At 44.4% G+C, this 21,915-nt stretch overlaps 1 protein-coding gene across 13 annotated transcripts in view; it reads right to left on the bottom strand.

Moving 5' to 3' along the window:
- The window catches only part of SLC30A1 (solute carrier family 30 member 1), a 36,277-nt gene that overhangs the window by 11,445 nt on the left and 2,917 nt on the right, over positions 1-21,915 (bottom strand). For 7 of the 13 annotated variants that reach the window (XR_014227584.1, XR_014227585.1, XR_014227586.1 and 4 more), the window contains exons 2-9: positions 12,819-20,585; positions 12,064-12,245; positions 11,319-11,534; positions 9,974-10,132; positions 8,626-8,811; positions 7,177-7,490; positions 4,714-4,883; positions 345-3,016 (exon numbers count right to left, since the gene is read on the bottom strand). Coding sequence is in view for 1 of the 13 variants with exons in the window: in XM_082306067.1 (XP_082162193.1) it covers positions 19,675-20,585 (911 nt within the window). In the remaining 12 variants the exon portion in view is untranslated. Of the gene's footprint in view, positions 1-344; positions 3,017-4,274; positions 4,884-5,125; positions 5,693-7,176; positions 7,491-8,625; positions 8,812-9,973; positions 10,133-11,318; positions 11,535-12,063; positions 12,246-12,686; positions 20,586-21,915 lie in introns of those variants that run through there. The other 6 variants (XR_014227583.1, XR_014227591.1, XR_014227582.1 and 3 more) reach the window with 6 other exon arrangements.

Raw genomic sequence — 21,915 nt, 5'->3', positions numbered from 1 at the left:
ACTGCTGTTTGGGGGAAGCCAGGAGCACTTGTCCCTGGAGCAGGTCCAAAGGCAGGGGAGCGACTGGCCCAGGCACTGCGAGGAGTGAGGAATTCCCAGCGAGGGAGCGAGGGAGCTCACTGCGCCCTTGCATGTGGCCCTCTGGGTCAGATTGGTACAAGTATTTAGATGCCTACAGATGCAAATCAGGTGCAACGTGGTGTTTCCCAAAGCATTTGCATCTTAGGCGCCCACATATTCTTAAAACTCTACCCTTCCGCCTATGCATGCGTTAGTTTCTTCATTCCTAAAATGGATACGGTAATTACCCGCCTCTCTGTCAGCAGAAGGAGAAGAGGAGATACCTGGTGTGCTGCCGTTAGCACAACGGCAGCGCTGGGTCCCCCTCTCATTCCAGCTCTGCACCACGTGCCAGGCGATGCCAGCTAGCCCATCAGCACCTGCAATTGCATCTGGTGATTTTGGGAGAGGAGAGAAATGCCAACTGAGTTGAGCTCTGTTTAAGATGGTTTTCTGGGATGATGCTTCCTGACCGTTTCCTCAATATCCACAGGGTTGTGCCTTAGGAAAGCTTCAGGCTCCCCAGGCTGGCGGCACATCCGACCATCATGTTTCGCACAGGCAGCTGCTGGCAGGCACGCGACAGGGACTTGCCAGAAATACCGTAGGGTCATGTGCGTGCGTTGCAGGGAAATGAAATCTGTGTGGGTGCCTTTTAAGGAAACCATGAGCCTGCCTTTAAGCACCCAGCGATCACGCAGCTCTGCATTTGCAGTGTATTTTTGCTGGATTGTCAGACTTTTGTACTTCCCCTTCGTAGCTAAGCCATGTCTTCATCTCTTCTTGGCAGCGCTCATTTCTCATGGTAAGCGAATATCACAAAAACCTAAGAAAAACAAACAGAAGTGTATGCTTGCCCATCAAAAGAAAGCGGCCCCACATTAAACTGACCTCCTGGATAGTGCTTTACATTCTACTTACTCAAACATAAAATCTTATTTTCTTTTATATAGGAAAGCAGGAAATGTACAGACAACGGGGTTTTCACTTCAGGGCCAGGTAATACCGAAGAGAGTTCCCCAAAACAGTTTGCAGGCTGAACTCAGCAATTAAAATATTAGGACACAAGTAGGAATCAAAACGCCCAAATAAACACTTCAGCTGATCATCCAGCTACTTCAGGCAGGCAATCCATCAAGTTTGGCCACTATGACACTTTTGAAAACTTGTGCAAATAAAAGCAGCAGGCAGTGCAGCGAGTTAGACCTTGAGGTAGGTGCACAGGCTGTGAGCAGAGCTACATGCCTGACCTAAGAGACCAAAGAGGGAGCCGTGAAGACTGAGGTCACGGTGTAACACGTACGGTGGGGTCACGGTGTAATATCCCCAGTGCTCAGGTACTTCTCGCCATCTCGGACCTGACGTAAAAGGTACCATGAAAATGGCAGCATGGCAAGCAAAAGGATGCAGCTCCCCTTGGCTGCAGTAGATGCACCTCATTCCTTGCAGCCTCTCAGGGATGTGCTGAGCATTATTACGCTAAATTAGTGAGAACGCTGCAGATCACTTATTAATACATCCCGTGGACCACCAGGCTCACAGAAACTCTGCAGCGCACAGTGGAAACAGACTCTGCTCGGCTGTGGATCTGCTTGCTCATCCATGCCAGGCTGATTTCGAAATACGGCGCAGCGTATGGCGACAGTGCAGGGGTCCTGGGTTTTTCCCTTTGCAACAAGAGTAACACAGAATGGCCCCGCAGTTTTTACTCAGCCCATGGTGCTGCCTCCTAGGAGTCTGCTACCAGTGTTTTTTTCTCAGCAGAGCACTCAAAAAGTTGTTTGGTTATCTAAGCATGCCAAGCTACACAAAACCCTGGGAAGATACTAACAGTGGAGAGCTGGGTTTGCAGTGATTAGTATAAAGACACCAGATCCTTCGGCCTTTAATTAGGGAATATAGCAGGGACCTGAGTCATCAGCTGCTCACAGGGTTTGCTGCAACAGCAGCACCCAGCAGCACCTTGCAACGCCTCCGCTGGCTCAGCCACCTCGCCTGCCTAGAAGTTTCACTGCAGCCCATGAGAGTTATGCTCCAAACTGTTGCTGGAGGATTGAAAAATTGCCCATACTACCATTTCTTGAACAGCATACTGGCTTGTGGAGTATGTGTTTCAAATCTCACAGCACGTGGATGAATATCAGGGCACCCAGATACAGGAGCTGCAAAAAAAAAGCCACAAGTGCCCTGGCCATTGGAAGATCTCAGGGCTTAGCCCCTAAGAAGGGTGTTTCTTCTGTTTGCACAGGGTCAGAAGTATCCCATGTTCATCAGTTCATAAATCCCTGTATTTTTGTCACCCAAGGACTGTCACACTGGGTCTGATGGGTCTTTCATTCTGTAGCTTGCCTCCAAAGGGACTCAGCAGTGGATGCTGATGGAAAGAGGGTGAGAAACAAGGCAGACACTGCCCAGCCCCTCTCTCAGCGTGTCTTCCTTTTCAGAAATTCTCCTTTGTCTTACGAGGTGTGCAAGGCTAGAGGCATGTTTATGCTCACAGATAGCTTATCTCCCCAGTTCATCCTCAGCCCCAGGGCCCCAAGCTTTACGCCCAAGCTGCATGCACTGCACGCTGGCCAGCAGCAAACCTGCAGGCTCCCTTCAGCAAAACCCAAGGGGAAGAAAAATGAATATCAGGCCTCAGGGCTATAGGGGAACTCAGGGCAAAGGATCTCCCAGCAGGCAGCCTGCCCCCTCCCCAGCACCCCCTGCTTCAAATACCCTCTGCAGCAAACCCCGCTTTTCTTTAGCAGGGGTTGCGAGACACGGGAACAGATTTGGGCCAGAGAAGCATGCGACAAAATTCCTGCTGATTTCTGTGAGAAGCAGCAGGCCAAGCCCTGATGCTCCAAATACTCCTGCCAGACACCAGTGCGGATTTTTTCAGAGCTGGTTCCTGTTGCAGCAGAAGACTTGAAGCATTTCTCTGGCCTCCTCTGGCATCCAGGGGCTTCTCCTTGGAGAGAAAAGTTGAGTAAAGACTTTGGTAATTATATGTGGAGCCTGGTCTTACGCTGCTCCCTCCTCTCCCCAGTGATAACTCAACTGCAAGCATGGTGGAGACGGGTGAAGCCCTGCGATGGGCCTGGCTCGGCGAACACTGCTTAAGACTTGCCATGGGCTAGGGCTCAGACATCCTCAGCCCTCGCCCCTCTGCAGTGTTAGCTCCTGTTTTGCTGACAGTTGCAGCTGTGGAGAGCCTTTTGCTGATACGCAGGCTTTGCAGGGGTTATTGTTAGCTTATTGAAATTAAATGGCTGTTGATATGAAAAGCTTTGGTACAAAACCAGGACAGGGTGACCTGAAACCAGGAGGACTTAATTTTCTTGATGGCAAATGCCAAGGCCCATCATGCATTGCCCATATGCACATACAAGCTAATGAGGATTAATGCACAGGTAGTGCACTATCGCCACTATTAAAACAGCAGCAGCCTCCCCCTGAAGAAGAAGGGGGTGAGAGAGAAGACCCTCCACAGGGATCCCTGTCCCCCCGCCCAGGAGGCCAGGACCCGGCAATGACGGCTGTGGGGGATGAGCGAGCAGGGCTGCCGGTCACCAACGTCAGGCGTCCGCCTGCTCTGGGCTGACTGTGTTTTACTATGCAAGATCTGCTCCTGGCAAAGATGCCCAGTGTCTTTACCCTCCGTCTTCCATGGTTGTCTTAATCCTGCAAAGCAACAGCTCTTGTTGTAGCAGAAGTTGGGAAACGGAGTCAAATATTCCCTGAACTGCCTCATACAGTTTCTCTGCTGCAAGGTTCAAGCAGCAGTGATGCCACAAGAGAAACACAGAGGCAGTCGCTACACAATCAGCAAAACATCATAGGAAACCAAAGAGAATAAGGTATCCTATAACAATTTATTTGCACCAAATCATCCAACTCCGCTTAAGAAGCAAATCAGATTGCTTCCCCAGTGCTTAATTAAGCTGATCTGCTCTCCCTTGGGCACATGGGGACAGGATTGGTTGCTGTCACAGCCACGGCAGATTTTTCAGGGCTCCGGACAGGTTCCCACCCAGCTCCCGGGGATGGGTATTGAAGGGAAGGATTGCTTTTAGTAGCAGGTCCTCAGGGGACGCCCCCTGACCGGCCACTGCACCAGTAGGTCAAAGCTGAAGTCCCTGCCAGTGTGGCACCCTGAGGGGTGGGCACTTGGGCCGGTGCCGCTCAGCCCGGGCTATGCTTCGCACGCCAGGCAGTTGAACCCATACCCAGCTCTGCAGACTCCCACCAAGGGAAACAAGGGCACTGCGGTGCTCCGGGCAGGCCGATGCTCAACCATGTGCATCTCCCCAATGGATTCAGCCTGCGAAGCTGCTCACACAACTCGCTCCAATCTCGGCTTTGGCTCAATGAAAGAAGAGGGATCAGCGACAAGCTAAAGCCAGCCTGATGTTTTTCCTCCTGTTGAAATCTGCTGCCACCGGAGAGCCCAGTTCAGGAATCTTTCTCTGAGTTTCCATTTAGACCCACAGAATTAGTCTGAGTACAAGAGGGCAGCAATTGCACAATTAATTTGTTTCACCCTGGAATACATCATCATTTAAAAGCCCGGGATATTTATTGGTGGCAAAGAAATATTGATTGCCTAGCCACAGGCAGAGTAAAAATCATTGAGGGAAGAACAAAACAACAAGCAATGAAACGAACCAGAAAAATTGCTCCGGTGCCTCCCGCCACGCTGCCGTGCGACGCGCCGTTTTGGTCTTCTCTGCCTTCCAGCATCCCTCAGCTCTCCTTCCAAGGCACAAGAAATGGCCTTTCCCTTTGAATTTTTTGGTGAATGGTTTTCAGCAGCTCCCAGGCACTTTATCACCTTCCTGCAGAGGAACATAAAACACAGCCCTTCTCTCAGCCTGTGCGGTAGGAAAAAATAAATAAGGGCAGCTCCCTGCGGCTCCGCCACCGGCTCCTCCACACGCAGGAGCGAGCTGCATTGTACCGAGGAGCTCAAGCTGCGGAGTTCAGAGCTAACTCTGCTCTGAACTCCCCACCGCCCCTGGATGTTTGGAGCCAGTTATTTCCTTGTTAAGGTTTGCCCAACAGGAAAGCTGTTTCCTACCCCTAAAACCTGGTTAAAAGCTAATGGCCCGTTGTGGCTCTTGTAAAAATGAATTTCCCTGCTAATGGCGGCCGCCCATTTTCTTGTGGCGGAGGCGATTCCAGCGCTGCTCGGATGCTGCGGTCCAGTGCGTGTGGCTGGAGCTGTTTCACTTTGGCAAATTGCATTTTCTAGTGCGAGGGCAATCGCTGACATCATTGGGGTTGTGCAGCGGCCCTGCGGCAAGCCTCGCTGTCGCTCCATTTGCCACAAACCCTTGTGCGCTTGTTTCCGCCGTGGGCTGCGCTCAGGAGGAGCAGTGCCGGGGGGGGCTGGCGTCTTCTGGGGCAGCTGTGGAGGAGCTCCGGACAGGGACCCACTGGCAGCAGAAAGCGGGACTGATCCTGCGGGCAATGCCCTAGTCAGTCGCTGGCACGGGACAGGGAGCGGGGCTAAAACTTCCTGGGCGAGTGAGCAATGGTGGAGGGCTCAGTAAATCGCTGCTGTACATGGAGGCCAGCAAGGTGTCGCACCGCTGCTGGCCAGAGCCTGCTCAAGCCCAAGCGCAGCAGTCCCTGGGGAGAGGCAGGGTGGCTCCGGGCTGCTTTGCAAGATAAGCGTAGGGCTTCCCCCCTGCCCCTGTAATCAGTCCCTTTGCACCTGCCCAAGGCCACCCCAGCACAGCCGTGGATGAGGATTGCAGCCATGCACAAGGATCGCAGTGGTGCAGCCCCTCTGGAGGCAGCTGGCTGCCGCAAGCCCAGGCACAGCAGCAAGGCTGCGCTCGCCCATGCTGGAATCAAATGGAGAGCAACATCCCCGCGCAGCCACGCTCCCTGCCATGCAGCCGGCCTCTGATCTTCCCAGCACCCTCTTTGCTGGAGCGAGAAGGATGTAAATTAGCACCTCCGTAGGTTTTTGCAGCCAGTCTCTGGAAATCTGGTAGGCATTCCTCAAGGTTTTGATTATTCTAATTTTTGCCTGGTTTTAAAAGGGAAAAAAAAGCATAAGGTGCCACCCGTATTTCAAAAAGAAGAAACGTGGCTTAACCTGGTGATTCAGTCGCAGGGAACAATTTGTTGTGTTTTCAGCAAGCTGCACTTCTATTTGTATTTTGCAGAAGAAAAGCATTGTATTTTGTCAGCCTGACCTTACTGATTATCCCTTCCCAGAAGCTTTAGATAATTATTTGGTTCAACATTTATCATTTAAAGAGTAATTCATGTGCTAATATGCATAATCCAATAGCACAGTTTAATTGCAAGATCTTAGCACTACCGTTGAACTGCATTGTTGGGATTCATTTCTCTCATTCTTTGATGGGTTCTAATTAGCCCCATGCAAATAACTTATTTTCTAGATGTTAGCAGCTCGGAAAGTCTTTAGCAAAAGCTACTGGGGTCCAAATGTTTTGTTCTACTCAAAGCATTGTGAGAATTTGAACTTGTAATTTCACTTACACAAGGGAAAAGTATTTCAAAATGAAAAGTGACTTGAAGTCAGGTGGTTTTTTAACTGTTTCAGGAAGTTAAAGCATTTTACAAAAAAAAAAAGTAATCGTCATCCCCGGAGTCTGTCACTGCAGTGAAACCACCACCTGAAACGTTTGTGCTGGTATTTTCAAAATTTGGGCAGTGGATGTAGATTCCTGCTCTTGCTTTAATGTCATTAAAAGGAATAGAAGTTGAAAGCACACAAAGTAAACCAGCTGCTTATTAATGACCTGAGCAAGGGCTTTGAGTGCCCCAGTGCCCCAGATCATGTCTGTGCTTTCCAGCCATGCCACACGAGATAGCATCTCTTCTGTACACCCGGCCTTACTCATTTGTAAGATTTGTTCCCCCAAACAGAATAGTCCCATTTCCAAGACAATCTCAATCCCATTTAAAGCAAACAAACATGCTTTAAGGAGCCTAAACATGCGTTAAGGAGCCTAAATTCTATGAAAAATTACTTGGGATGTAGGCTCCTAAAGTACGCAGGCGCTTGGAAGCACTTGGGAGTGCAAACTGATGTCTCTGGGCTTTTCAGAAGCATCTAAGCAGCATGTGAACACGGTGGTTTGTCCTTACATCCTATGAGACATGTGGTCCACCGATGCTTCTGTAGACTGACACCGGTCCTGGAGGCTTCCTCACCCTGAGGGAGGACAACGAGGGAGGACAACGGAGCGCTCTGGGACAAGATGGCTATAGGTCTCTTCTAAAACCACAGCTCTTGCTTGCGTCCGACGTGCTACAGACTTCTCCTGAGCACCAAGACAACCTCTTTCTTTCAGCCCAGCTGCTCCTCCCTGTGTAAGAAGCCGTGTACCAGGGGAGTGATGTTTGTTGTATTTCTGCAGCACTGGCTGCATACAGTTCGTGGAGGGCTCTCATTTCACCACCTGACACATAAAAGCAAAAAATAAAGAAGTCAGAAACATTATCACCATGGAACTGTTTTGGATTAACTTCGTCTGAGATTAAAACCAAACCAGGAGCATTTTCAGCATGGCAGGCATTTTCCTTAGCTTCCAGAAAAGAAAAATATGAATATACAGGCTAAAGAAATCACAGAAACAGGTGGCGAGAGACACTGCATGGAGTTCAGTATTTGTACAGTTGTTCTGGTCCTTACATAGGCCTGTTTTAAATGAACCAAAATACTACTCTGTGTTTGCAGTTGGTTTACATTTACTGCCTTAAAAGCAATGGACATCTACCGTAGTTTTGCTCCAGTGATGTTTATTCATTTAATAAGACAGTCTCTGAAATCTCCTCTCTACAACATTTAAGAGAACCAAAGTACGGCCAAAAAAACCAAACAAACAAAAAAACCCAACCCACATTATTTTGGTCTTGGGTTTGTTTTTTTTTTTCTGGCTCTTCTGGACATCAAAGAGAACAAAATGAGGAAAACCCTTGAGCCTAACTGCTTCTGTATCCTTCCTAATTGACCCGTGCAGGAGTCTGTCTCAATATCACTTTCAGGCTGCTTTAGCTAAATAGCTTCAGGATACAAGAGGTTAAAGCATCCTGCCGTGCAGAAAGCTTTTACTTGAAAGGCCTAGCAGCCTTTCCCTTAATCTGCAGAGTGGAGCTGTGATCATACAAAGCTAAAGTCATGAGCTTGTTAATGCTAAAATGACAGATGTTATAACAACAGGATATTTATTAAGTTTCCCATTACCCTGCTGTGTTCTCAGACCCCAATTTCTTTCCAAGACTGCTCTCTGGTTTTTTAATAACCAAAAGTTAACAGAAGTCTGTTTCCAGCCTTCTAACAAGAAGTCATGCAAAGTGTGAAAGGAGAAAAACTAAACAGAAAACATTTATAAACTCTCCTTCTCTATCTCAGTTTGACTCCTATTAAAGAAGGAAGCAGTACTAACTCTGTCTTTCCGCCTCCATGCTACGGTATAGGTTTATTTTAGAGTAAGTATAGTTTTAACCTTTTACCTAAACACTATATAGCATTGCACAAAAAGTCAGAGTACATGTGATTCCAAAGTCCTAGAGACTTTAGTATCTATTACTTACTTAGTGAAGTGCTGCAGACTCTCTCATGGTTGATGTTTTTCCCCATTACCGGATTAGGAAGCATCCAGCAGCCCTGCCTGGAGAATACCCATCCACCCTCTCAGTGCTATGCTGGGAGGGGACAACCCCTACCCAAGCAGTGCCTAGAAGTCATCGTGGAAAAAGCAAACAACCTAAAAAAGCCACCTGCACAAGGAAAGAAGAAGTAACCAAGTTTAAGCAGCCATTTCTGCATAAATGGAGTTTCGAGACTCATTCGTCAGATCTAAACTCAGCAGCGGTGTTAATCCCAGGAACAACTGCATTGGTAGCTCAGTATCAGAGTTGCTACATCACTGGCAGTGCCATTTCCACCAGCCCATCACTCCCTTTACACCTATGCTATACGTGGCCTTGATTTGGAGGCCTTTCCTATATAAAGAGTGAGAGTTTTACATGTGGAGGGACAGCACTGTATGTGCATTTGTCATTAGATGAGTGTTTTGCGCCAGGAATTGCTCAGAGCACAGGTTAGCTGGCCTGCACCTGCCCCAGCTCAGGGCAGCAATGCCCTCGCTTCTCCTGTGTGCTATGGCCCCCAAACCGGTGCAGTACAGCAGGGATTAACCAGTGACAATCTGAGCTTCTCCCAGGAGGACTGCTGGTTTTCCATCCCTCAGGTTGGGTCTGCTTGGGGTGCAGTCGAAGGGAGGATGGCTTCTTTCCCTAGCACAGCTGTAGTCCTGCTGGATGCCCTCGAGATTTCTACAAGCCGCCTCTCATTCCTATTTCCAAGGTCATCCTTAAACTGAAATTTTGGCTTTTGGGGGAAACTGAAGTCCATATGGAGACAAATGAGACCACTTGGAGAACCATGGTTACTACAAAGTAAGCGGTCACATTTTCTAGTCTCAGAGAGTACTTCATATCTCTTTAAACACTATCTAGTGATGTTTGATGGATGAAAAGCCTGACAGAGGTCAGAGCCCCAGGTGCGCTATGAACAGAGTGCTTTTCACCTCTGTCAGAGTTCCCAGCACTGCACCAGGGCAGGCTCTTATATTCATCATCTACTTACCACAGATGCTAGGAGATGGAAAACAGGCTCTAAGGGGTTCTGTAACAACCATTACCACCCTACCCAATTTACTTAGTAAACAGCTTAGACCTACCAAAAAGCACCTTGGTGAAATGTCAGTGAATCTTAAGCTTTTCTTCTTCTAAATACAAGTGGCTCTGTTTGGGATTAATCACATTTGCAGAAAAAAAAAAAACACCAACCTTTCTTAACAAAGGCTAAAGATGTTGAGAATTAATCTAGCCTCATCTTCAGCACATTCTTCCACATTTCCAGGTCTTTAATACTCACCATCCAGTACGTGGCTTGGTTCGGAGTCTTTCATTCTTACTGAGCACTGGAAAAGATAGTGCCACTGGCTGAGCCAGCCAGCACGTGGCACCTGAAGGCGGCGTCGTGGCAAGGCACTCTGAGGCCAATTTGGTTAAGACGTTCTCCTTCAAAAAGAACCTGTCAGAACAAAGTTGTTTGAAAACCAGGGTGATCAGATTCGGGTAAAACCCCGAACATACTTTCACATTGTTTAAAAGAGGGAAGGCATGTACTCCAAGGAGTAGCCGAGTGATGTACAGTCCAGAAATGCATCTATCATGCTCTCCACTCTTCCCTACCAGACTTTCACTGCCTGGATAAACGACTGCATAGGACAGGACCTAATCTGGTATTTCTGGAATAAAGCCATCATCACTTAACCAGTATCTTGAAGGGTTAGTTTTGCAAGATGCTATGTATACTACAAGCAAAAATGCAACTTAGGAACAGATACCTTTTCTTACGTATCACTGAAGTAGTTTCTTCTTTGTGAAGCTCAAGCAAAGATTTTTCCACCCTGTTTGATTGCTGTGGTCCCTGCTCTCACATGTTCTACAGCCACTCAGAGCTCTGCACAGTGCTAAAGTACTTGTTAGTGGCAAATGACCTGCTACTGAGATTGTGTAGTTAGCTCAAATTTTATGACTGAAACCTGCTTTCTTTCTAGCTGATATTTAAAAAACACCATGCCTGCAAAAATTGGACAGGTTTTTGAAAATGAAGTTTAGTTCTGTGTTCTGTGAACTGCTTGGATTAGGAACAAGGATACAGAATTAGTAAATCATTTTCTTGTTGATTATGAAATGCTTTATCAGAAGAACTAATTATTTAATTTTAAAACATTCTTAGTAATATTAAAAAATACATGCATTTGAACTTTAAAAGCATAGAAATGTTTCTGTTACCTAGAGGAACTTTCAAGCCTTCATCATCATTGAAATAAATAAGACCTATTAAAATGTAGCTGGTTTCAGTAGTTGCAGACGCACTGCACTGCATTAACCTCAGATTTGTAATTTAAGGTTAAGCTTTAGAGATAAAGGGGAAGGGAAAGATGGCAGCAGTCCACCCTTGTTTATCTTGTTTAAGCAATTTTTGTCCTAGCGCAGACCAATGACTTTTTCTCTCCAAACCGCTGTTTCAAAAGGGGAACTCCATATTGCATAAGGACTCTCTAAGTCATTTGGAGAAATACTGCTCTATCAGGATTTTGACCATTGCCAGCAACAAAGTCTCCATGCAAAGACATTATTTTTGCCAAGCTGCAGTCTCTTAATATAGGCTACTTCTCATATGCTCAGGTGTGAAACAAAACTACTGTTACCTGATTTTCTACACCATTCTTCCAGCAGTGTGCTAAGCTCGGTACTTCGCTCTGTCCTTTCCTGATGTAACAGCTGAGGTTGTGCTGGCTACCTTCTCAGTCTTGGAAAGATTAAGGTCCCAGTTTCAGCATTTTTTCCCATGTCTTTCACTAACTTTGATTTCCACAGACACCACGTGTAGGTCTCACAGTAAGAAGCTGTTAAGCACTGCAGAGCTATAGAGGAAGACCAAAGAACATCATTACCCTCACCAAAACAGCTGCAGGGGGAAAAAAAATTATAACCAGTCCAAAAGAAAAACCCATACACTCCATTGCTCGTCCTTCTCCATTGATGCTATAATTTCATTTGCTCTCTGCTATCCAGAGTGACCACCAAGGGAGAAGTGATCTGCCTTCCTGACACTACCAGAGCTGAAAGAAGCTTTTAGCAAAAATCTCACAGATGAAATTTTCCATTCTTAAAAAAAAAAAAAAAACCTAAAGAACTCCAACGCCTGTCCCCTTCTTTTTCTATGGCACATTAATTGTTGCGAAACTCCCAAACATGCAGTAATAGCTAAGATAACTGTCCGGGCAGAGGCCAGCAATTAAGAGCACCAGAGATGCTGGTCTTGCCATGCATCTGCGATCAGGAGCGCTGCAAGCGAGACAGCCAGCCTCTGGTTGCCAGAAGGCTACTGCAGAAGCTGTAGACTTGAGTATCCAAACAGCTTTCAGCAGAGAGACATTACTTTGACATTACCTCGTTTTCGTAGATACTTTTAGAAAGGACACACAAGAGCAATGGCATTCAAACTCTGGGTTCAATGGCACAGTTTTTTCCAGAGCAGCACACACTGTTGCAACGCGGGTGAATTACACAGCATGGTCTAAAGCCTTCCATCTTCTAAATTGGTAGCGAGGCGTTTAAGCTCCGTGGCTAAACTTCTCTCCATATGTTAGGGGAAAAAAAAAAAAAACATGCAAGTTTTCAGCAAATGTTACTGAGGTTTTGAATAACATACACAGCTTTGGTGATGCTCTGAGCTTTTCACATACGGCTAGTGATGTCACGCTGCAACCGTGACGTCAGTGAGGTCCTGACATGGGAGCTCTGCCCACGTAGCTTGACTCAATATTTAGTTCTGCAGTTTTCCTACTCCTTCAAAAAAAGATAACTGGGACATTATGGTGCCAAGTGTCATTCCACTTCCAAGCTGAAGCATATGTACCAAACACCTCCTTTTTAGTGATAACTTGCCGACTAACTCATCTACTATATGCAGGGAGATTTTCAGACAAACTGGAAACACAGCTACCAAGGCTGGCTAATAATTCTCGTGATAACGAAACACAATTCTTCCTTTCTTTTTTTTGAACAGCAATGTGAGAAGAGCAAAAAATCTCAAGGGTATAGCAATATGCGCAGCATTTATCTGTGGGAGTGTTGTTCACTCCTAAACTAGGGTATGAGCACCAAGACCAGCACCAATGACCTAGTTACCTGCTGAGACTCACCGTGCTGTACTCGCTGCACACACCTGCGGAGCTGCACCCTCAGCTAGAAGGATGACACGGTAACATCGAACCAGCCAGCAAAGCTGAATCCAGGTCTGCAGCCCTCATCTGCCACGGTCTGCAGCGGGCCAGCAGCAACCGCTTACACTCAACAGCCGCACTCTGAAGCAAGAAAGACTGGCAGCAAGTCAGTACCTCACTCAGCTGAGGTTTTGCCTGTACTGCAGAATGCAATTGCCTGTACTGCAGAATGCAACTGAAAAAGTGTCAAACAACCCACAGCAAACCTAATCTAACAATTAAATCTAACGAATTCACCTAGGGAGTCCAGCAGCGCTAGCAGGGAAGACGGAGGAGGACAGGCTTCAGCCCAGGCCAGCAACACGAGCACAAACGCAGGAAACCCAGCAGGTTGCACATCCCGTTCCACAGCATTGCCGCGGCTATTCTTAGCTGCACGAGCTGGTGTGAGGGAAACGCTGGGATGCCTACCAACACTGTGACTAGAAACGGAGCTTGGATGACAGGAGGGGGGATTACAATTTGCCTTGAGCACTACTTTAAAGTTCGTGTTGATTGTCACAAAAAAAAGGAAAATATAACACAAAATACACGTATATAAATGCTAACCAAAGTTTCAGCGGCAAGGGTTTCATGCCAGGTTTGGGGTGCTAGCACGGATCAGCCTGAGGAGAAGGTTCCCGCTGGAAGAGCTCGCCTGCCTGGAGCCAGACACAGCCTCACTCCCATCCTGCCCTTCCCCTGCGCCATCAGCTCCTCCCATGCAAAAGCAGCAAGAAGGAGTTGTTCTGGGAGCTGGATCTGGTCCTTGAGGTGGTCAGGCAACCATCTGGGGTAGGAGGCCTAGGAATGGCATGGGTAAAGGTACACGTAAAAGCAAAAGCAAGCTATAGACCTGAAGCTTCCCTTCCCAACCTGTTAATTAAAAATTTCCACACTAGCATGTCGCATAAAGTATGTTCATATGAAGTTTAAATCCCATCTTTTCCTGATAAGGTAGAAGTAGCTTTGGAAAATGGCAAAACTCAAGCTCACGTGCAATGCTTACAGTACAACCAAACACACCCTCCTGCATATATAACTAATAATATGGAATCGCTTTTCCCTCTTGAAGCAGAAAAAAGCAGCTGCTGAAGCTGCACCAGTGAAGGGCTCCAAAACGAACTCATCATGGCAAGCTCATGAACAGCTCAAGGCAGGTATTAATAACGATCCTGCCCCCCTCAGCATTATTGCTGGCGGCTCTATCTTTTTCGGCAGTCAGTACTCTTCTCCCAACAAACTTTACAACCTGCAGTGTTTCCGAATTGAAACAAATGAAGCTGAAAAACACCGAAGCATCTTCTGCTCTAAAGCAGCTATCTTCCAAAGACATTAAATAAAACAGTACAGACTTCTATGAGGAAGCCTACCTTATTGACCTGTATGTCAGATATTTAACCACGGCCAATTAACAGGACAGGAAGATTTTTTTATTCTTTTCAAAGGCTGTTTTTCTTAGGAAAAGAAAATGCAGAGGGAAAAAAGCATTTTGCGTAATTAACTCTTCACATGATACTGGAACTGAGCAACTGTTCTTTTAATTGCACCTGGAATCCAGACAGTTGGAGGCCATCACTTTACAACCCATTTATTAACCTGCTCTTCTACTTGTGCTCTTTTACTTGTTTCTGAGGTTCCGGGAGATGGTGAAAGTGCATTTCTACTAGTCAAATTTCTTCCTAGGAACTGACCTGAGAATGAAATCCCAACTAAAATTATTTGACATTCAAGAGCTCCATTTATTTTCTCAGGACTTTAATACTTAATAAAAAAAAAAAAAAAAAAAACCATGATTATTTATTTTAAAAGAAGGCAAAAAGAAATATCATCAATGAACACTAGCTATGCCAATTATATTTTAACATTGCTCGGAAACAGGATCCAGGACATGAAAAAAAAGAAGCCAACTTAATCCCATGTGCTTTTTGGAGACATATAGATGAAAGATATTTTTCAGTATCGTGGTTTTGCTCTTCAACTACTTAGATAACACGGTGAATGCAAAAAGATATAAATGTGAGCCTGCTAAAACATGGTACTGTACCTCACAGGTAGCTAACCACACAAAGCAAAGGTCGTAAGGAATAATCAGACCTCCTGTTATCAACAAAGCTACGTTTGATTTGGAAAATTGTCAAGACTGCCTTTAGCTCAGGCAAATGGAGCATCCACCTCTTTCCGTCCAGCAGAGAAGGAAAAAACCAAAGTTACTACAGAGCTGAACAACATAAATGCATACCTAAAACGGGCGTAACTGATGCTATGCTATGAAACTAAAATAGTCAGAGCATATTTATATGCTTTTAAATATAGTTAGCAGTATTTCTCATTCCCTCCATGTGGAACTTGGAACATCTAGCTACAAAATTCACCCCCTCCGTCCCCCCCGGTCTCTCCATAGCTGAAGAGATTAGAAAGTGCAGTCAAAGCAGGGGGCAGGGGAAGGAGAATGGCAAGAATCTTTATCCCTCCTCCCCAAACTCCACTAGGCAGTGTTTAATAAATTCAGATGGCCCAAGTTCAGAAGCAAACAGCAACGTCAGTTTAGCTAAACTTGTTAACGAGTCTCAGGACACTCAGTGAGCTTTTTTTTCTTTCTTTTTGGAGGATGGGGAAAAGGAATAAATCCTGGGATTATAACAAACTGATAGTATTTCTGCAGCAAATTCAGAAACACTACAGTACTCCTGATTTTAATACATCCATAAAATCTAGGTACTTTCTGTCGTTCTTCAAAAGCCAGGCTGTACTGGCAGAAGCTTTGGACTCACTCCCCCAAGTAATTCCTTGCATGCAAGTAACTACTCGTCAGCCCGATGAAACTATTCATGAACACAGAAATTTACAGGACTGAGCCCTTGCCATGACTTTTGGGGAGTCACAAGTTGGGGCTAGTTTTGTCTTTTACATAACTATGTGTATGTCCGTACCGAATACCATGACGCAGCAATAACAGATATTACCAAAAGCCTAGAGTGGATGTTGAAAGCAATCAAGCTAAAATTGCAAGGGGTTCCACAGAAGCAATTTACTTTGCTAAAAAGTAAAGCTTCCCGGTACTGTGGCTAGCCCACTGAGTGTCTGAATTAGTTCTGCACTGCACATTTCGGTGCAGATATAATCTAAGAAGTCATTCTAAAACAGCATGTTTCTGGATGAGACATGTACTAAGTGTAAAGTATTTCACCCAATGATGTTTGGTACATCTCTGACACATTTAATCAGAAGCATAAACAATCTAAACACTGAAATACAAACTTATTTTTCCTTAAAATCAGTGTTCCATATTTTTTTATTTTAAAAATTCAGGAATGTGATACACAATACAATTAGCTCCCCACCACTGCAGTGTTCACTTACATGAAGATTCACTAGTTTCATGCTTTGTGGAAAAAAAAAAAAAAAAAAGAGACTGCGCAGTGTTTTCGAATGCTCCCCGTATTCTGGAACTGTGATCTTCAGAACAAATCAAGTCTGTATAACCACAGACAGATCAGGTTAAGAAAAATCAAGGTATACCGCAAGCTAGCAGGCTACAGTCGGGTCTCATACAGCCAGAACAAACACAAAAATTGCGTTCCTGCTGCTGTACAGCCACCACCTTGACCTGACTGCATGCTTTCACGGAATTTACCATCGAGGGCTAAAGAGACTAAAGGGCCCCATGAACACGAGCTGGTGCTGCACATGCGACACGGCACATGACAGAGAGGCCACGCAACTCCCCCGTCTGCCCCCATCATCATCGTCGTCGTCGTCACATCTGCATCCTGTCTTGACAATAAAAACAACGTGGGGGAGAGCTTTTTGTCTTTTAAGCTAGCCATTGCCTGCAATGGACACAGAAATAGAAAAATATGACTTCTGGCACAAAAAAAAAAAGATTAAATAGTTACCATGGAATTAGTGACTACAACTCCATCTATTCAGATGCATTGACTGAGACTGTTAACCAACGGTGGTAACTGTCAAAACTTAACAGTTGCTCTCTTTTTATAAGAGCAACAGGAGAGAAGTAAGTCAGGCTTCTCAGTGCTACTATGGTTTGTCTTGTTTTGTTGTTGTTTTTTTTTTTTTTTTAAATAAACTAAAGAGCAGTAGTTCTATGGCGCATTAGTGATATACAGCAGGACCTCAATAATTCATACTAATGACTGAGACCAATTTTAAACTAGCAAGCAAAATAATTAGTGAAAGTTTACCATAAAAAGCAAGGATACACATTTCCAAAAAAAAATAGTACTTTGTTCATTTCAAAATTTACTTAGTTAATACTTTGTAGTATACTAGCAGTGGTAGCATATTTTGCAAATGTAGTCTCATACAAGATCTCATTTAACAGTCAACTCTAGATCATATACAGGTAACAGGAGAAAGACAAGATAATTCAGACAAAACAAAACCATACATAAATACTATATTAACATATTTAAGTTAGTTAATGAGACTATACAACAAGCATAAACACAGAAAAAGGTGAGCGATGCTGATGGCTGTGAAGCACCAACATCCCCAAGCGAGCGCAAAGCTGAACCGACCCATCCACGCACCGCAGCTTCCTGTGGATGCATCTGAGCAGCCAAGAGGCAAAATAACTGCACGGTGCTGCGCTGCACCCAAGCTAACAAACCCTGCGAGAGCGGGCTCGTGCGAAACTGGACTGAGCTCCTTTACTTTTCCAATGCTTTGGCACACAGCATTTGGCCAACGCATTGGCATACGATACAGAGCTAGTCTGGCCCTGTAGACTGCACAGTTAATACACAACACTGGTAATCCACCCACGGATAATCGAGAGTTGACTGCAATGCCCTGCTGAGAAGCTGGGTAAGACCACTGACACGACCTGGGCCAATCCAGGTCCGATGAGCAGCAGACGATTTTCAACTACTTAGGAGCAATTATCATACGAGACACATTAGAAATGCAAACTAGCGAGGTGTTCTGTATCCAGAGGCAAAGCTACATTCCCTTCACTAACAAAACATTCTTTTTAAAAAAAAATCTACATTTAAATACTGTTAAAAACCTGAAAACCACAGCATCAAAGAATTTCATAAGGCCAAAACTACCCTCAGTTCCCTCTGTTGTGCCTAGGTATCGCAATACATTTGCAGACGGAGTAAATACCATGTAATTTAGTATCTTATACTCCTTCCAGTGCCCTCCAGTAACAGATCTCAGAGCTCTTCACACAAGAGTTAAGCCTCACAACACCCCTGTGAGGTAGGTATTATCCCCATTTTAAGACAGGGAAACTGAGGCAGAGTGTTTACCGTGTCCAGAGTCATAGAGCAAACAATGGAAGATCCGAGTTGTTTTCCAGTTTTGAGCATAGGAGCAGTCAATTAAATCACAAGACATTATTTCCCATACATAACTTGAGGGTGGATCAAAAAGGTCAGGGTTTTAGACTAGATTTCTTGTATGTTTTATCTTCAGCTCTCATCTAGTCTCTGCCAAATTCAGAGTCCATAGACCAGTTTCTCCTTTGCTAAGGTGTAAGTTGGCAGCATACTGTAACAGCTTCTTTAGAGCCAGTTGTCAACTGAGTTAAGATTTTAAACCATAGATTCAGATACTTAGTAAGTGAAATTATGTGACAAATAAACATCTCCAAGTGTGAAATACAGTGAATGAAATCCTACTCCCTGCCCCACTTCCTCAGAAGTCAGCGGAAGGCTCCTGAGGACACTGCGGGGACCAGGATGGCAGTCACTGCAAGTGCTTACAGACACACTCAACTACAAGCAAAATATACCACTGAATTACTTGCTATGGAGGCTACTGTCTATGCTTAAAAGCATGAATTCTACTCTCAGCGCTTGGCAGACTTTCCCCAACAGAGCACTTGTGGACATAGCTAATTCTTTTATCTTAGTAAACTGAGACTCAGTTAAAAACGAAGCTCCAGCTCTTCATTCATAGCACTGTGAGTCAAGGATTCTTTAAACTTTGAAGACTTTTATGACCAGACACAACTTGGAAATAAGCAAAACCACCAGAAAATCCATAAAATATGAAAGTATGTGTTACTTTATCGGTCAGTCTCACGTCCTGATCACAGAGCAGTATACAGTAGCTTGAACTTCCATTCTGATAGAAAAAAACCCTTTCACATCTGATATTTTCACAAGCAGTTGATTTTAATTGCCTCGCTACCTTACCAGAAAAAGTGGGGACAGTTTCTAACAATCACATGATGTTCTCTTTAAAATATGCTATACGATAAATTCTTTAGAAAAGCCTTCACATTTATTATTATATAGGTTTAAGAAAAATACGTGAAACTGCAAAGTGGTTTCCAGTTTTAAGTAGTTATATCTTTAAAAATGTTCTATGAACTTTGGTTTCCTTACGGCTTCTAAATAAACAATATATTAAAAATATCTACAAATCAAATATTAAAGGAAAGAGTAGGTCCAAGAAATCTGTAACACAAATTGAGTTCCTACATGCTTATCCCTCAAATACCTTTTCACTGGAAAAAATATTTTAATTTGAAGCACAGCAAAAAGTGTCTCTGCTGAAATGTTGAAACTGGTTTTCTGAAGTTGTTACAGCATCGGTGCACTTTCTGTCTGTCTCAGTACAAAGTCAACACAAACACATTGTATCATGACAGTGACATTATGTTCTTTAAAACAAGCATTCTAGATTTAGCAATATGACAAGAACAAGGACTTCAGCAATTACACTACTTGGCAAAATTGCATCTCAAACGTCTGTCTCTTCCTCTTGCAATATAGCTGTTGTCAAAGTCACCAAAACTCAGGTAGCACCATTCAGGGAGTTACAAAGATGATTCAAACTGCTCGTTTTGATCGGTGTTTGCCTCTAGCTTAACTGAAGGGATGCTCTCCGACTTAGTCCTCCTAGTTTTTGGAAATTCAATGACAACTTCTGAACAGGAAATACTAAGTGAGGAAGATTTCTCTGTCTTCTTTGCAGTACTATCTTCTCCTGTTCCGCAACACTGCTTCAAAGCACACTGAGTCCTGCAAGGAAACTCACATTTCCCTCTCCCCGATTCAGAGCCAACGCTGGCAAACTCAGGCTGAATGGTCGTTGCATGAATCCCTTCATCATGAAAGATCTCTTTTATGCGCTTTGCCACCATCATGTATGTGGAAGGGTCAGGACACTTTATGTGAGCAGTGCCAATGATCCTACTGCCTGCTAGCTGCCAAATGTGTAACTCATGGACAGCTTCAACTCCTTCAAGGGTACGTAATTTTGAGTTCAAAGAATGAACATCTATTTGTTTGGGAACAGTCTGCAGAAGTATAAGGGCCGACTCCCTAAGTAATGGGTAAGTTGTGTAAAGGAGTATACAAACCATGATCAAACAAAGGACGGGATCTAAATATAGCAACCAGCATGGACCAGCCACCGTAATGCTCTCTTGCTCAGACTTGTTTGCTCTGCCAAGTGTTTGGGATAAAGTAGCATTTTCCATGCAGTGATTACTGACACATGGATTAAAGCAGGGCCCATCTTTGGGGCACGGGTTCCACAACGCATAAAAGAGCAAGGCATTCACTACCACAATTACTGAACCTAAGGCATCTCCAAAAACGTGCAGAAAAACTCCACGCATGTTAAGCTGCGCACTAGAGTCTTCTTCGACCTCTTCTACATCCAGAGGATAATGACCAGCGTTGCCATTCACTTGTAGGTCAGTCATGTCGTCTTTCATATCACCTGTCAAGAAAACAGTAAAATGATTAGGCATATGCTATAATACTACACATTACTATAATTCCGTGTAAAATAATAACCAACATTAAGCCTGCCACATTGAGTATGAAACTGAAAAGCAAGCGACTCCACCCATAACACTTAGCAACATTTTCTCTGGCTGAGAAATATTCAGTTGTCCCAATAAGTGATCTGAATAATCTAGAAGGCAATTGTTTCTACATAGACCTTAAAGAGGTAGAGTGGAAAAGTATGAAGATGACCGCATTTTAATTTATTCATCTGAAAAACTGTTTTCACGTTTTTCAGCTGTTTAACCATGACAACTCACTGTTCATTTCTTAAACAAAATGCAGAATTACAGAGCATATATAAAAACGCTGGCTGAGTAGCTAAGTAACTTACATTTGTTCCCTCTTTTGAAAAGCCAGAAGGCTAATCACATTGCTAAAATCTCTCTTAAAGCATAGGACTGCATTGCTACATTAAAATTTATGAGGCCAGAAGCTCAAAAGCTGCATGGATACTGCTTTATAGTAACTTCTTCTCAGGTTTAGTTGTTCATTTCCAAAAGACTTCTGAATTCAAGGAAAAGGAAGTTTTTCTGAGATGGCGCATGGAGTCAGCAGAACTGTGAGATACAATGAGCTGAGCTTTTAGGTCTAAAATGCAGAATTTATCAGCAGTATTGACTACAGGACAGCGTAAGTTATCACTGAAGCTCTCAGAGGCTATGAACTAGTGTTATTTATATTTCAGAATACATAAAAAAATGTATTTTTAGTACTTTTTTTAAGTGACATACAGCTGTTGAATGACATATAGCTGTTGATGCCCAAAGCCATATGTCACGGACCGCGCAATGCATAAATTAACATTTTAGTGCACTCCTTTGTCAACACTGTCTGCAACGTTACCACTCCATCACACCTAACTAGCTATATAGGAATAAATGCACACATCATTACAAAGAAGAATGTTTTTTGAAAGAAAAACATCTTCCAATGTTCAAAATTGAAAGTATTTTACATGATTAACCTCCTACTTTTCTTCAAGAGTTCTTCTTTAGACAGAAAACTTCCAGTGTTAAAGAAATTTAACGGGCACTAGCCACTGGCCCAACAAACTGAAACAAGGAGCTCTTACTGCTTCCGTGGTTATTGAGTTCAAAGCTTTGTAAACATTAACATGTTAGTATGACCCGCACCTTCTGCCACTCTGCCCTCATGACTTCGATTCTGTAATCATCAAGTGTCTACACATTCTTTCCTCTCTGAAGAAGGGGTGGGCTCCTAGGAAGGCGGCTGAGTGGGTCAGTTGCAAACCCCAGGCT

The sequence above is a fragment of the Platalea leucorodia genome (genome assembly GCF_965183815.1).
Source record: "Platalea leucorodia genome assembly, chromosome: 3".
NCBI classification, from domain to species: Eukaryota; Metazoa; Chordata; class Aves; order Pelecaniformes; family Threskiornithidae; genus Platalea; species Platalea leucorodia.
The sequence above is the reverse complement of the archived record's forward strand: the minus strand, read 5'-3'. Positions and strand labels throughout refer to the sequence as shown.